The sequence below is a fragment of the Fundulus heteroclitus genome, chromosome 15, assembly GCF_011125445.2.
Source record: "Fundulus heteroclitus isolate FHET01 chromosome 15, MU-UCD_Fhet_4.1, whole genome shotgun sequence".
Taxonomy (NCBI): Eukaryota; Metazoa; Chordata; class Actinopteri; order Cyprinodontiformes; family Fundulidae; genus Fundulus; species Fundulus heteroclitus.
Genome location: NC_046375.1, coordinates 11,350,008 through 11,364,932, shown reverse-complemented (window position 1 = coordinate 11,364,932; position 14,925 = coordinate 11,350,008). Strand labels below are relative to the sequence as shown.

The window sequence follows — 14,925 nt, the reverse complement described above, 5'->3', positions numbered from 1 at the left end:
AAGAATGTGAAGGGGGCGTGTCCTACCGGACAAGTAACACGTTTAGTAAGTTTTACCTGCTGGTAGCCAGACAGCTTCTACTGATTCACAGCTCTGTGTCGCTTCTCTCAAAGGCCACATTTGACAGTCAAGTCTGGCACGGTTTCTGTCCAAAGCCAGATTTATCACCTCCAAGTGTCTAAAGTCAATTCTGTGGTGACAAATATAGGAAGGGCGGCTTGCTTTACCGTCGTCACAGCGGAAATGTATTGTATATATTTTTTTGACCCATCTTGGATCTTCATCAAGGCAAAAGCTTGAACAGCACAGATCACACCCAAAAAAACAACTCCGAAGGGGAGTTATTTTTTTATATTAATATTGACTTTTACTATTTTTTTACTTTTAAGTCCATCGCGACAAACAAAACAAAAAAACAAACAGATTTTTTTACACAGAAATATTACCCTATGGCCATGTCATGTCCCACGCAATCCTGAGAAAAACTGCTAACTAGACAGTTAACAATCCAGAAAACTGATCACTGACACCCTCAGTGCTGAAAATTAGCAACAGAAGGTTTTTTGGTAAAGAAGCTGGCTGTTTAAAGAGATATATGTATAAAAATATACAATATTTACAGAACATGGTAGAAAAAGAAGAAACGTGGTAGAAAAAGGTGTGCAAGCTACTACTATTGGAAGCATTGCGAAACAAAGCCCATTAAACATTTTGAGAGCAATTTACAAAGCACAGACTGCAGGTGGGGTAAGTTTATCAGTAATGGGCTAGAAATTATGTGGTCTGAGCATGAAGTCACTCCTGAACAGCAGACAACAAAAGTGTCTTAGTTGGGCTAATGAGAAAAAGGAGTGCAGTGCTGCTCAGTACTCCAAAAACCTCTTTTCAGAGTAAAGTAAATTAAAACCAAGGTCCCAGAGTCTGAAGGAAGATGGAGAGATGTACAGAGTTCAAGTTGCATGAGGTCTGGTGTGAACTTCTCACGGTCTCTCATGTCAAATCACAGCAGCCAGTTAATTTTACCTTCTACAGAGAAGCTTTATCAAAGATTCTGATTTAATTTCCAGCAATACTTGACACCTGCTGAAACTGCAAAAAAAGGATCACCATCTGCTTTAACCATCATATCTCTGTGCTTGATTAGACATCAAACCGGGCTGGTCCAGTAGAGCCACAGAGCTATTGAGGCAGTAACTCTTCCAAAAGGAGCCGTAACCAAGCACTGACTGCATATACTGTACAGTGGGTGTGAATATGTTTCAGCTGGCCAACATGTTTGTGCTAAAAATCTTCTTAAGATTTTTGGAGAAACTGAATCTTGGGTTTTCATTAGGTGTTAGCCATTATCATTACCAGCTTTAAACAAGCATGAAACTCAAGGGATGAACCAGCGCTGTGATTTGAGTACCTGTTCTAAAACAGCATTGCTTCTGTATAGTTAAAAGTGTTTCTCAAAAGTTCTGTGTATAATCATGGGTCCTTCATGTCTTTAAAGCGGGTACATACTAAAACATGGTGAGTGTCTGTCTTCTGGTGGTGAAAAATTAGAATGAGGTAGGAGGATGGAGTTGTGTCAGTTAAGATCTCAGGAAGTCTGGTGAGTGTCAAAAAAAGAAATAAAAACATTAACAAGAAACATGCTTCAAACCCTGATAACCATCTAGGACAAAAAAACAACTTGACATACAGAGTGAGGCATGCACAGTGTGGAAGGGAATAATTTCTTCACAACCTAGTTTGTAAAAGAGATAAAGAGTTTGTGTTTTTTACTTTCTTCCACACAGTTTTGGCTGAGATCGGACATTTGTAGTTAACTTAAACAGAACACCCTATAAAAATCGAATTATGTGAACGTTACCTTGCAGGAGAAATTAGATAAGTATCATGATAGATAGAGATACCCATCCAACTCTTAAATAGGCTTAGGACATCAAGGTATGTTGCTAGTTTACCCAAAACCAGAAAAAGTATCAAATCAGACGGTGGCAAAAACATGGCAGATATAAATGCGATGATTTCACACCAGAGAGGAAATGATCATGCACATTTTGTAGATCAGATCATGTAAGGCTTAGAACTCTTATTAACCTAAAAAAAAAAAAGATTTAGTCAAGGTCATATCATGTAATAACACTTTGATTTAAATTTGGTTGATCTCAGCAACCAATTAGAAGAAGAAATCTTTGTTTGTCATTGCAATTGTACATTCAAATCAAATTTGTCTTCTGCATTTAACCCTTCCCTTAGGGAGCAGTGGGCAGCTTTCACAGAACTTAGGGACCCACAACCTTCTCAGAGTGCAACATTTCCTGGGCACATCTCCTCCGACCACCCCTGGGATGTGAACACCTCCCACCTGGTGAAGAAGGCCCCATCAACAGCTCTCCTTCTTCAGGAAACTGAAATGAACTGGACTTTCCACTAAGCTGTTAAAAAAAAGCCTTTACAGAGCTACAATAGAAAGCATTTTGTGTCTCTGCCTAACATTGTGGTATGGGAACTGCACGGTGCGGGAGAGGAAAGATTTGGCAAGGATGGTGAGGTCAACACAGGGGATTGTGGGATGCTGTCTACAAGATCTGGACATGGTTTATGCTGCACATGTCCAGAGAAGGGCCAGACGCATTGTCACAGATCCCACCCACCTGGACAAAGCACTGTTCGATCCCCTTCCATCAGGTAAACAGTTCCGAAACATTAAATCAAAAACTGTGGGCATGGATGTATCATCCAGGGAGCGTTCAGGTGATCAGTTCATGCAACAACAGTAATTTATGGTATTTGCAAAGGGACTGCTATCTGACTTTTTAAACACAGATATGAGTCTTATCAGACCCTAAAGACTATCTGTGTGCTTCCAGTTTCTCAGGAAGTGTGTTGGTCAGCGCAACTTTTTTCATATGTCTGCATGTTATATAAACTGTGTACCATCTGAGCCGTTGTCTGTCTTAAAGATTTTACTACAGTAACACATGCTGACAATAAAGATTCTTTAAAATAAAGTTATTTTACAATTGGTGCTGAACATCATTTTAAAAGTTCATGATTGGTCTCTGTCTTTTCCAGAAGAGCAGGTAGTATGTTGCAGCTTGTTATTCAAGATTTTAATTAGATAAAGATGTGAATGAAAGTGTTCATTGCTCTCACTGAACTAGCTATGGCATTAGGATGGCTGAACTGAATCCGCTCCTGATAATCTAATACCTCTGTAGCAGAGGCAAAAAAAGTAATAAATTATTAAAGGCGAGGCAAGTTGGTCCTGTGCCATACTAAGTAGGGAAGCCAAGAAGTCGGATGTATTGTTTTACGACTTAAAATAATGTGTTTTACAAACAAACAGTACCTTAAGAATAAAAATATTTTTTTACTGGAATACTCATAAATATCCAATACAGATGAAAAACTACAGAGAGATCAGATTCCAACATATCAAACCCTTAATACAGGTTGTCTATATCTTTGTATATTTGTAGGAATAATATTTCCCTGAATTATTTAGTTGTGTTCTACTTCAGGGCCAGTGGAGGCCCTTTGCTGCTCAGGGGCCCCTGCTGTCCTTCGGACCCAAAACAAATTGATTTCATCAAAGACAACCTAAGTTGCCAAATGCACCATTGGCACACAAACTCAGGAAAACCTTCAAATTTGTTAACAGAATTCCATTTAAAGCGAACTGAATAAATCCCACGGATTTTGTCTGAGCTTGTCAAACCATTGCAGGCACAATTTAACCTTTTGCAAATAGAACAACAACTTTTAACCCCTGTGAATGCAAGCTTGCCCTTCCTCCCCAAAAGGAACTGAAAAATAGTATTTTTAAAACATTTGTAATGCAATATAGGGCATTATAGAATTGTGACGTTTATAGGGCACCCTTAATAATAATAAATGTGTACACTAAAACCTTATAATAATTTATACAACTTTTCACCAATTTGATTATATTGCCATTGATGAACACACCAGCTCCTAATGCACCATAGTATACTGGTGCAGGCCACTTATTTGATATGCAAAGATCCCACTATGTCATCTGAAATGTCAACCGTGTCTTCACTTGACTGTTTAGTATGCTGCAGTCAAAGGGGGACAGCCTTACTTATTTGAAGTAAGTGGCTGGTGACTATAAAATGACTCATCCCATCCAAAAAAAATATATAAAAAAATAAAAAATAAAAAAACACAGAAGCATCTGGAGGCACTTTTTTGATGAGTAAAATCCTAAAGCAAAGTGTAATATTTGCTGCCAAAACCATTTTTATTCAAGGAAGGAGTCAAACCCCTATTTTAAAAGGAATCAAAACATGTCAAATTAAATTATATTTCAGAATAATTGAGACTCAGAAATACAACCAACAGAATATGTAGCATACCAGTGGGATGATTATGTTTGAATGATTCTGACCCAAATCTTACTCTATCATTCCTCCCAGTATTGATTATCTGACTTACCCCATGCTGAATTCATAAAAAAAATAAAGGTAAGAAAAAAAAATGGATGCACATTTGTCTCCAAGTATAAAGCCATAAATTATTTCCCTAGTGCATTTCTTGTGAGTTAAATAAGTTGCTGCTCACTGGTCAATAATTATTAAACTTTTAAAAATTATTTTTCAAATCATGTAACCATTTTTCTCTTTTAAAAAAAATACGACTTTCAAAATTCCGTCAATTTATTTACTTTAGGAATATTTCAATCCCAGTTTTAAAGCAAAAATAATTTGCGTTTGGAGAAAAGTGAAAAGGATGGCCCACAAAGGAACTTTTACTTAAGGCCTCATGGAACTTTGCACGGCTCTGCCGAATGTGTCAAAATGAAGCTTTCGTCGTTTCATTTCAGTTTTCTTGTGTTGAGGTCTCAGAGATGGATTTAACGAGATGCGGCTCATGCTCGGTTCCTCGGGTTTCTGAGAGAGTGAGCCCTCTGAATCTGAACCACATCTTTGATGCCGAACGCAGCCGAGCGCCATCCCAAACATGGCCTATTTAAAGATCTGCGTGCCTGCCGGGTTTACAGAGCAGCTATAACGCCCCCGTCGCTGCCAGAATAAACGCTCTAATAGAAGAAGACATGAATTAGAGCTGCAAAAAATGTTGTTCAGGTTCGGCGTCATTCTGACTCCGGAGTCCTCGGACGTGGAGGTTTTGGTTCTGGGTTCGCGTGAGGAAATGGGCCACTGGGACCCGAACGGGGCGGTTCGGATGAAGGCTTCTCAGAAGCTGCCGTCACCTGATGAACCGTGTCTGTGGACCGGCGAAGTGGAGCTGGCCGAGCCGTTCACAGACACGCTGTGGTTCAAGTTTGTGAAAAGGGCCAGAGGCACCTTTATCTGGGAAGGTGAGCAATGCGTCTCGTAGATGCAACCCGCCAAGACGGAAATCGTTGAATAAAATGTCATATTTTCTTAACATGGAGAGAACATAATGTTACTCCGCCATGTCTGGTGCCTGTGGTGTAATACACCCTCACTGCCACGTGATGGCGGCAAAGTCACTTGGATAGTTTCAAAATCTTTTCTATAACAGTGCATACAAATGTCGCAAATTATCTTTTCCCCATCAAAGCCATAAAACATTTCTAAATGGTATTAGAAAGATTGTTAGTCTTAAATAAGAATAGCCATTAATTTATTTAGTTTCATTGGCCTGTATTGTTATGTATCTACATTGTCAAACTACCTGAAACTAAATTGAAAGTTTCACGTTTGTTGAATTTTTTTGCTTCACGAGAATCAGTTAGCAGCAAAACGAGAAGCACTCCAAGCATACCAAGTTAAAACACGAAATTAGACTCCCCGTCGTTTTTAGTAGAATAAACGTCATCGTATGAGCTGTTGCATTTCACAAATAACAATCTAGGTGTCTGTAAATACCACAGAAGAAAAAAATCCCATCCAGTTGATTGACTTTAAAAGGGGATTTATAGACTGACCTGTAATAAGCAGAGAGGCACTACTCGAACAGCAAGAGATTGGAATCATGGCCAATTACTTTCTTAATGAATCAACTCAAACGGTTTTCAGGTGAAATACCAAATACTAATACTGCTGTTCCATTTTTTGTATAATTTTGTTGAATTTCAATGGTACGGGAAGACAAGATGCCATAGAAGGAGAGAGAAAAAAAGCTTCAGCATCAGTGTTACCTATTTCATTTTGCAACCACAGACTTTTTTGAACATGTTAAATAATAATTATGTTGTCTTTGCATGTGCATGCTAGCTCTCACACACTAAGTATACCTCACCGCTGCTACGGAACCATATCTGACTCAAAAAGTGCAACAATTACATAATAATATTACCTAATTGCGTAATCACATGTCGGTGCTTCACTCACCTCAGGATGCTAGATGCTTGAAAGGGCAAGTTAGAAATGATTTTAACACTTTCTGATTAATTTGGGGACGCTAACAGAGAATTGAAATGTAACTTCCTGTCAGTTTGTCCTTTAACATGAAAAAAAATGCTGGTTGTGTTTGTCAACAGGTAGCGGTCCGCATCATGACAGGTATTGCTCATATGACGAGAGGAACGTGGTGGATGGGGTGTACTGCCACCCGATTGGTCACTGGATAGAAGAAACAGGACACACCGATGAGATGAAACACACCACTAACTTCTACTTTAAGGTTGCGGGTCAGAAGGCCATACATTTCTCCAGGTAACAGTATGGTGTGGGTGATTCTTTTAATTTGTCAGCTTCATTAAATTGATTTAAACAATTAGCTGCAGCATTCATATCTTGAGTTTTAACGAAACTAAAAGACCATTAAGCGCTGATGTTATCTTGAGAGAATATTACATCTTAGCGTGTAAGTTGATTATAAATTCTCTGAAATACTGACGTATTTCTTGAATGAAGATTTCTTTTGTCATTTTCAGTTATTTACTCGTTATATTCATCTTTAAGCTCCCAAAACGGCAACGCAAACACAAAGTAGCTTTTCTGCTTAAAAAAAGTAAATTGTGCCAGGGGCCAGAATGGCTTCGTTTCAGTTTACAGTATAAAAACAGGAGGCATGGGAAAAGAGAAAGATATGACAAGAGGCAGCATATGCTACAGACATGGAGCTGCCTTATTATGTAGACACTATTGTTATGTGTGCCTTAAACATTTGGCCTCTAGAAACCCTAAACAGTGACTGTTTCTTGAACAGCCTGGAGGATTGCATCAGGCCGGTCTATTCACTTAACCCCACTTCTGTACATAATCAGTCTTTCCTCAAAGAAAGGTTTTGCATAAAGATATTGCATATTCTGCCAGCTGGTTGGATTTATTCTGTCAAAAAAATTATTCTTCTGTACTTTATGACACAACAACCGTCTATTCTTGATGAGAGATGCAGGGGAAAAAATCCAATTTTTGTTGCCAGTTTTTCCTGCACACTGCATACTCTCACCTTGAATAGTTGAGGGGAAGTTGAGCTCTGCTCAAGGTTTACTTTCAGAGAGACCTCCACCATGGATACTCCACAAAAATCCGGGTCTGTTTGAATGCAACGCTATTTACAACTGCTTTTAAAGGATTGACCATGTTTGTTTGCCTCTAAATTTCAGTGTTTGCTGATATAAAGTATTCATACCCTGTGGACCTTTTCAGATTTTCACCCCTTGCAAGCACAGACCTCTCTGTTAACTTGACATAGTTTGATCAACACAAACTAGAAAATAACTGTGAAGTGAAAGGAAAATTATACGTGGCTTTGATATTATTTTATTTTACAAATTAAAATCCAAAGTGCTCTGTGCATTTGCATGCAGCACATTTTCTCTCATACCGATGCCCTCATGTGGAAGGTTTTTCTTCTGCAGAAGATGATTTTCTTCAGCTGGTCATGTTCTGCAAAACACTTTAGACTGGGGAAAGGGTCACCTTCCAGTATGACAAAAACATTTAACATATAAATAGAATTCCAATGGATGGCTTAGATCAAAGTATATTCATGTGTTAGAATAGCCTAATCAGAGTCTAGATATAAAAAAGAATCACAAAGAAAAACAAAATCATGCTCTTCAGCCGATCTGACTCAGCTTGAGCTATTTTGCCAAAAAAGGGCAAAATTCACAGTTTCTAGGTTGGCAGAATTAAAATGCACACCACGTTGTCTTCCTTCCCCTTTACAGTGATGCTCTATTTTGTGTTGGCTAAATTCCCAACAAAAACCACTGACATTAAGAGTTGTAATGGGACAAAATGCAAGAAGGGTGAAGGGCTGTGGATACGTTTGTGAGGCACTTAAATCAAATCACATTCAGTGCATTTATATTGCTGCAATTCGCAACACATGTAATCTCCAGGCACTTTGCAAAGTCAAAGCATTTGAGTCATAAAGACAGATTGGTCAAAAGGTTTTCTGTCTCACGAAGCCCAGCAGATTGCACCGAGTCGTTGACTTGCAGCATTCACTCATACCGAGTAAGCATGCATGTAGCGACAGTGGGAAGGAAAACTCTCAGTTAACAGGAAGAAACCTCCAGCAGAACCAGGCTCATTACACAAAAGTAACACAGGAGCACTTTGTGTCTGAGAGAAGGTAAAATCAAAAATGGCAGGACTAGCTCCTTTACTGGCTTCATCTAGGAGAGAAGCACAGCTAAACAGATAGAATCAGTCAGTTTTCAAGTTAATAGGATGAAAATTAGCACTTATGGTTTGTTGCAGTAAAATTTCAGCCAGTGGCTTTATCTAGGAGAGAGACAGGGTTAAACACTGAATGACAGGGTCATGCATGTCAGCTATAGAAGGAGAACATGAAGTTGCTGGCAGCAATAGCTCAGCCAATGTGCCCCTTCAAGACACTGTCACAGCTAAACAGAACACCAGGCCAGATGTAGCTAATATCAAGAGAAAAAACAGAGAAAGAATAAAGTTAAAGGTTGAAATATCAGCAAATATTGCAAAATCGGAGATCAGTTGGAGCATGCAGTAGTAGAAGAAAGGATATGTAGAGTGGAAAAGTGGTCATTAGGTCCTCCTGCAGCCCAAGCCTATGCTCTGTTTGGAGCACATGGAGCAATCAGATCTCTGAAGTATGCTCGAGATTGATTATTAAGGGATTTATATGTGAGAAGGAGAATTTAAAATTCATTTTTCTTTTTTTTTAAATTAGTGAATTTTTACAGTAATAAATGTTAAGAGTCAAGCTGCAGCTCTGCTACCCCTCAAAGCCTTTGTTTTACTGAACAAAAAATACATAAAAGTAAAAACCTTTACTCTGGTATGAAACAATAGCGATTAGTATACTTTTATTCTTTAATTAAATAATTTCAAGTGAAACTAGATATAGTTATTGGCTGTCAAATAGTGACTGCCCTGCGGTCCATCATCTTTTCTAAGTTTAGAAAAAAAAAACCAGTTCACCGTCACTGTTTGATTTTTTTCCCCTGCCTTGCATACGGCTTTAAGAAAACATGAACTTCGGCTGACTCCTGAAGCATTAGCTGGAGCGACGGACAGTAAATATCATGTTCTGAACAACAAGTGGACCTGCCGTTAGCTTTGATTTAAAAAAAGCAAAACATAGAAGGAACTACTCTGTATGATCCTATTTGAGTGAAATCTGCATCTTAGGCCAGTGTGAGCCAAATCACCCCTGCATGTCGATTTTTTTTGCAGGGCACAGAGTCAGCGCCACGCTACGGCAGGCACAACAGAAATGAGCCACAGATCCCTGAAGTTGGGAGCGCTTTGCTTGCATAAGAATGAGCTGCCCGGGCTCATGCCATTGGGTTTTAATTTGTGCCTAAAAGACCTTACAAGGCTTATGTCAAGGGCTGGTGTTCAGGAGGAAGCGCGGTGAATTTGTAACTCACCTATTAATAGCTTTCTAATTTAGTCTCTCCAACTTTGCAGTCACATAGCCCCAATTATCACACACACACACTCATCAATACATTCAAAGGGACTTTCTCATTTTATAACTAACCTGTCATGCTCATGATTAGATAAAAAAAAGGGAGACCTAATGATTGTGTAGACTTTAGCTTCTTTTTATTCGTGGCAGCAAAACAAAAGGTTAAAAGATATGTTGTTTTGTCTGATATTTTTTATTTTTTTTTAAAGAATAAACCTGAAAAACATCAGATAATGCGACACGACCATGCAGAGACCAGGGCGCTACAGCGGGACATCAGAAGTTAAAAGTGTCAGTCGTGTCTTTCATGTGTCACCTTCTCTACTTGCTGACTTGGTGCATACTAATGGTCACTGAGCAGAGTCTGTCTCCAGCTATAGTTGCCAGAGCAAAAATAGAAGGAGGAGAGGTCAACAAAACATCAGGGCCTTGATGGAGAAAGGCAGAACGACGAGAAGCGGAACATAAAGGCTGAGCCTTCTGCTCATTAGCCGCTTGAATTGCCAAAGTCAGCTTTCTTTTAATTTGTTAGCTGTGAGGTCTAGCTGAAGTCAGATTTGCTCACAGAATCCCTAAAGATCTTTGGTCTGACCGTTAGATTTCTGTATCCTCACTTTTCAAGCGTTAGAATCGAATTATCACTCGTCTCAGTAAATCATTGCCGTCACACTACATATGATCTAATACATGTAAAGTGATCTTGGTCCCTTTAAGAACGCCTTCTTAAATGTAGCATTGTCTTGCTTATAGAAACTCTAGAAAGAAGTATTTATATATTTTCATGTTATTCATTGTTTGAGACTCAAAAGGAAATATAAATCTGTCCCTGCCTGCTGATCCTAGAGTGCTGACGCGTGTCTGGCTGGGAAGTTGCCCACGGCAGCTGGAGCACGTGACCATAAAGATGAAGCACGAACTGGGCATCACCGCCGTGATGAACTTCCAGACGGAGTGGGATGTAGCAAACAACTCTGGTGGATGCAGGCGTAACCCCGGGGAGGCCATGACCCCTGAGACCATGGCTAATTTGTACAAAGACTGCGGCATTGTGTACGTGTGGCTACCGACACCGGACATGAGCACGGAGGGTAAGGAGAGGCTTTGTGGGCTTACATTTCGGTTATGATGATATCTCAGTGAAAAAAGCTCCTCTTTTGAACACACAATGCTACAAAATGCAAATAACAGAATTCAATATTTTCCTTCGGTCAGTAATAGAGCACTTTTCATACACAACCAATGTTTTACTGGTTGTGTATGAAAAGTGTTTTATATAACATAAAAACAGGAGCCAATGAAAAACAAAAAAAAAAGAACTGAACTAAACAAGCTAAACATAATGTACATAGGTGGAAGTCTGATAAGGGGGATGAATAAAAAAATAAAAACTAATAAACAGTTAATTAATCACAAAAAGTAGTATTTGTGCCATTACTATTATCAAAGAATGCTTTAAGGTGTTATATCATGCTTTTTTTCACATATATATGACATATAACATTGCTAAAAACTCAAAAAGTTTATGTTGCATTATAGGCCTCTTATTAACAAGCAACAACATTGCAAACTGCCCTTTTGAAAAGAAAGCGTTATCCCGTTCTTACTTAACACTAGAATTTGGCTATGTGCCCATTGAAGAGTAATACGTTAACATTTGGATTACGCCACGAGAGTATGTATTAGAGTTTTAATTAGAGCTAGTGTACAGCATTTGGTCCATGTTTTTTTTTTTTTTTTTAATTTGGATCCATTAAGGGAAAATAAAAAATCATCCATGTTTTCATTTTTGAACAGAAAGATGTTTGCAGCTATTAAGGTTATTTTATTTTAATATTGTTTCCCACGTCAGTTTACTTCAAACAGAAGTAGCTCTCAAACATTCTTTTTGAGTTCAGCTCATCCTGCATCTGATGCCTCTTACAAAACTTTGTTCCTTACATTCTAACATATAGGAAAAAAGTAAATCTATATATATATATACATATACATATATACATATATATATATATATATATATATATATATATATATATATATATATATATATATATATATATATTTATTTTTTATTTTTTTTATTTTACAGTAAATCACAATTTTGCTACATAAAAACTAAGCTCTTAAAGAGGATCATATGAAACAACATGTAGGCCAAGGAATGTTTTTTAGCAGGTTTTCATTATTTGGGGAAATGTCAACTTGTGTAAAATTACAGTTGACATTTAATACTTAAATATCCATCTCAAACAATTTTGCCTTGCTCAAAATCTGCATTTTAATTTAAAAGCTACATAATAATAGGAACGACACTCGTGTAAAATGGATTATTGCTCGGTAAAAGCAGAGAAGGAGGAAAACAAAACCAACGAGTCTGTGCCAGAATATAGAACTGCAATGGACAGAATCTGTCTTACAGATGAGACCCACATTCTCTCCACATTGGATGCTCCAATCGTTCACAATCTAAAAATCATATCACCACTTTCATCACAAACAAAACATAATAAGACAGGGGCTCCATCCGAATACACATAATAATAGCTTCTAGTTCCTGTTCCTTGACCTTTCATGGGGTCAACAGTAAGAATCCTATGGGGGGAGGAAAGGAGCGTCGGACTGCGGTGCTGAATTCTGTCATTACGTGACGGAAAACGCACATGAATGATACGACTCAAATCTGGGCCTGCAGCGTGCACGCTCTCTTCTCTCCAGACACTTTTGTTGATTTCCATGAGGGGGCTGTGCTGATGATGTCACGCAAAGGATTGTGGGATACCTTAAGTCTTCTTAGCACCGGTAAGGGAGGTCACAGGGTTTCTAGGCAAAGCTAGCTGCGGGAGGAAGCACAGAAGCTTCTTTTACTACCTCCTTCCGTACTGACTACACTATTCGGACAGCACTGATCATGGAGACGGCTGATGCACTTCCGCTTTGGCTAAAGAGTCCTTACTCTATAAGGGTATTCAGATTGAGCCAATATCTTTCATAGAACTTGATGAATGCAAGAAATAATCCTCAATGATAAATGTTTTTAATTTCCTTTTTTCAACTATTCCTTCGGCTATAATGCTAGGCATCAAAAACTCAGCACAGCACAATTAGGGTTTGTATTTGTCTCTTAAATGTCATGTTTAAAATAAAACTATAAGTTACTCTAAGGTAAATGAAAATAGGTTAAAATCCCAAGTAATCTATAACAGTCAATACAGTCATGACTCCTAAATTTCTACATTTCTTGCTAATGTGCACTTATTGTTTATGATAAATGAGGACTCTAAATATATATGGGCGACCCTCAAAGCAAACTGCCCAAAGTTGTCTTCACCTTATTTAGTTATTTATACTGTTATATGTTTAACTTTTTTTCTTTTATGAAAAAAGGCTAAGAAGGCATCAAGTTCACAGCTTGTGAAAAAGCATTGCGACTACTGAAGAATTATGACGTTTCAAAGACATCCTTTAATGTGGAATATGTATATTTTACTCAGCAACAATTAGCGACACTAGTTATGTTAATGTGGATCGGACAGCACGACTAATTCACGGTGTCCGTTTGTCTTCCTCTGAAGGTCGGATCAGGATGCTTCCCCAGGCTGTATTCCTGCTCCACGGCCTCCTGGAAAATGGCCACACCGTGTATGTTCACTGTAACGCCGGAGTCGGCAGGTCCACGGCGGCTGTATGCGGCTTTCTCATGTATCTCCTCGGCTGGAGCCTCAGGAAGGTGCAGTACTTTGTCACCGCAAGGAGGCCGGCGGTCTACATAGACGAGGAAGCTTTAGTCCAAGCTCAGCCAGACTTCTTCCAGAAGTTTGGCCGCCTCCGATCATCGATCTCTTACCCAGAAACATGACAGCCGAGTGCATGTCCTAAATCGGGAAGCTGGATGTACGATACACCATATCTCATTCCGGTAAAATGGGCTAGAAGGTGAAAATAACATGTAGCAAATATAAAAACTGCTCTACTAAAATCTAATGTATGCAAATGACCCACTTCACTTGAGTGGCTTTCAAAATGTGGTTGATTTCTGAGTCTTTAGAGAGAGTCCCGCAGGCTGCCAGAAGGGATGTTGCAAGCAATTAATCTTACTGTGTTAGCTTTTAACTTTGAACACTTGCCCCACACACAGTCGCAAAGTATGGATCTTGTTACTAATTTTCAGCATATGCCATCAGGGGGTGGTTTAGAAAGACCTTTGCTTTTGGCCCTTTTGCTTGTAATCAATAAATAGAGTTGACATTTGGAAAAGGCGTTAAAGCGAAATGAATAAAAGCAACATGCAGACAGTCTAATGCTAAAAAGTTGGCATGAAGACATAAGATTTTTTTTAGTTGCAAAAATTAAAATATAGAAAAATATACATTGTGTTCTAATGTTTGTGTTCCCTGAATTTCCTCTAACATACTGTTCTTCAGTTGATAATGACTCTAATGGTGTATTGTTTTAGGAAATGTGTCTTTTGACTTCAGAAGGAAGAAAAAGTTGCTTTCTTTTGTTTTTGCAGAATAGGATTGATATACCATATGGCAATGGTACTCCTCCTTGCCAGAGACACAGATATATCCTCAAATCTAATAAATCAAAAAGGACTTTACCTCCCTCTCAGCGGTATTTGCCTCCAAGACATCAAGGAGTACAGCTGTCTCTAAAAGTGCTTATTTGGAGCATTCGCTCCTTCATGTGTCTGTCAGAATCCATCTTCTGAATAACAACAACATAATTTCCAGGTCATATTGATACACATATAAGCCGTTAAGACAGAATGCTTTTTGAACACTTCAAACTATGACTCGACTTTTTGTGAGACAGAATGGTTTTATCTATCTCTGATTAGAAAAATGTCAGTCACTTTGAAGACTAAAAAAACTGTTTGCTGAAGCAAAAAATCTTTATCATTACTTTTCAGCAACTTCCTGAGCTAGATGTCATCTGGGATGTGTGGGTGGATAGAGCCACGCTCCTATACTACTGAAGTGAAGGAGCCAAGTTTACTTCCAAAGCATTCAAAGTATGCTTTTGTGGATTCATTTTATTTTAAGGCACAAGGCTCATTTCAGTTAATTAGGG

At 38.5% G+C, this 14,925-nt stretch overlaps 1 protein-coding gene across 1 annotated transcript; it reads left to right on the top strand.

Moving 5' to 3' along the window:
- The first annotated feature begins 4,937 nt into the window (after nt 1–4,937).
- Nucleotides 4,938–14,484, top strand: epm2a (EPM2A glucan phosphatase, laforin). Its single transcript, XM_012867382.3, has 4 exons — nt 4,938–5,338; nt 6,488–6,662; nt 10,699–10,943; nt 13,425–14,484. The coding sequence occupies exons 1-4, from the start codon at nt 5,092–5,094 to the stop codon at nt 13,706–13,708; spliced, it is 951 nt and encodes a 316-aa protein (XP_012722836.2). The 5' UTR covers nt 4,938–5,091; the 3' UTR covers nt 13,709–14,484.
- Nucleotides 14,485–14,925: the final 441 nt, after the last annotated feature.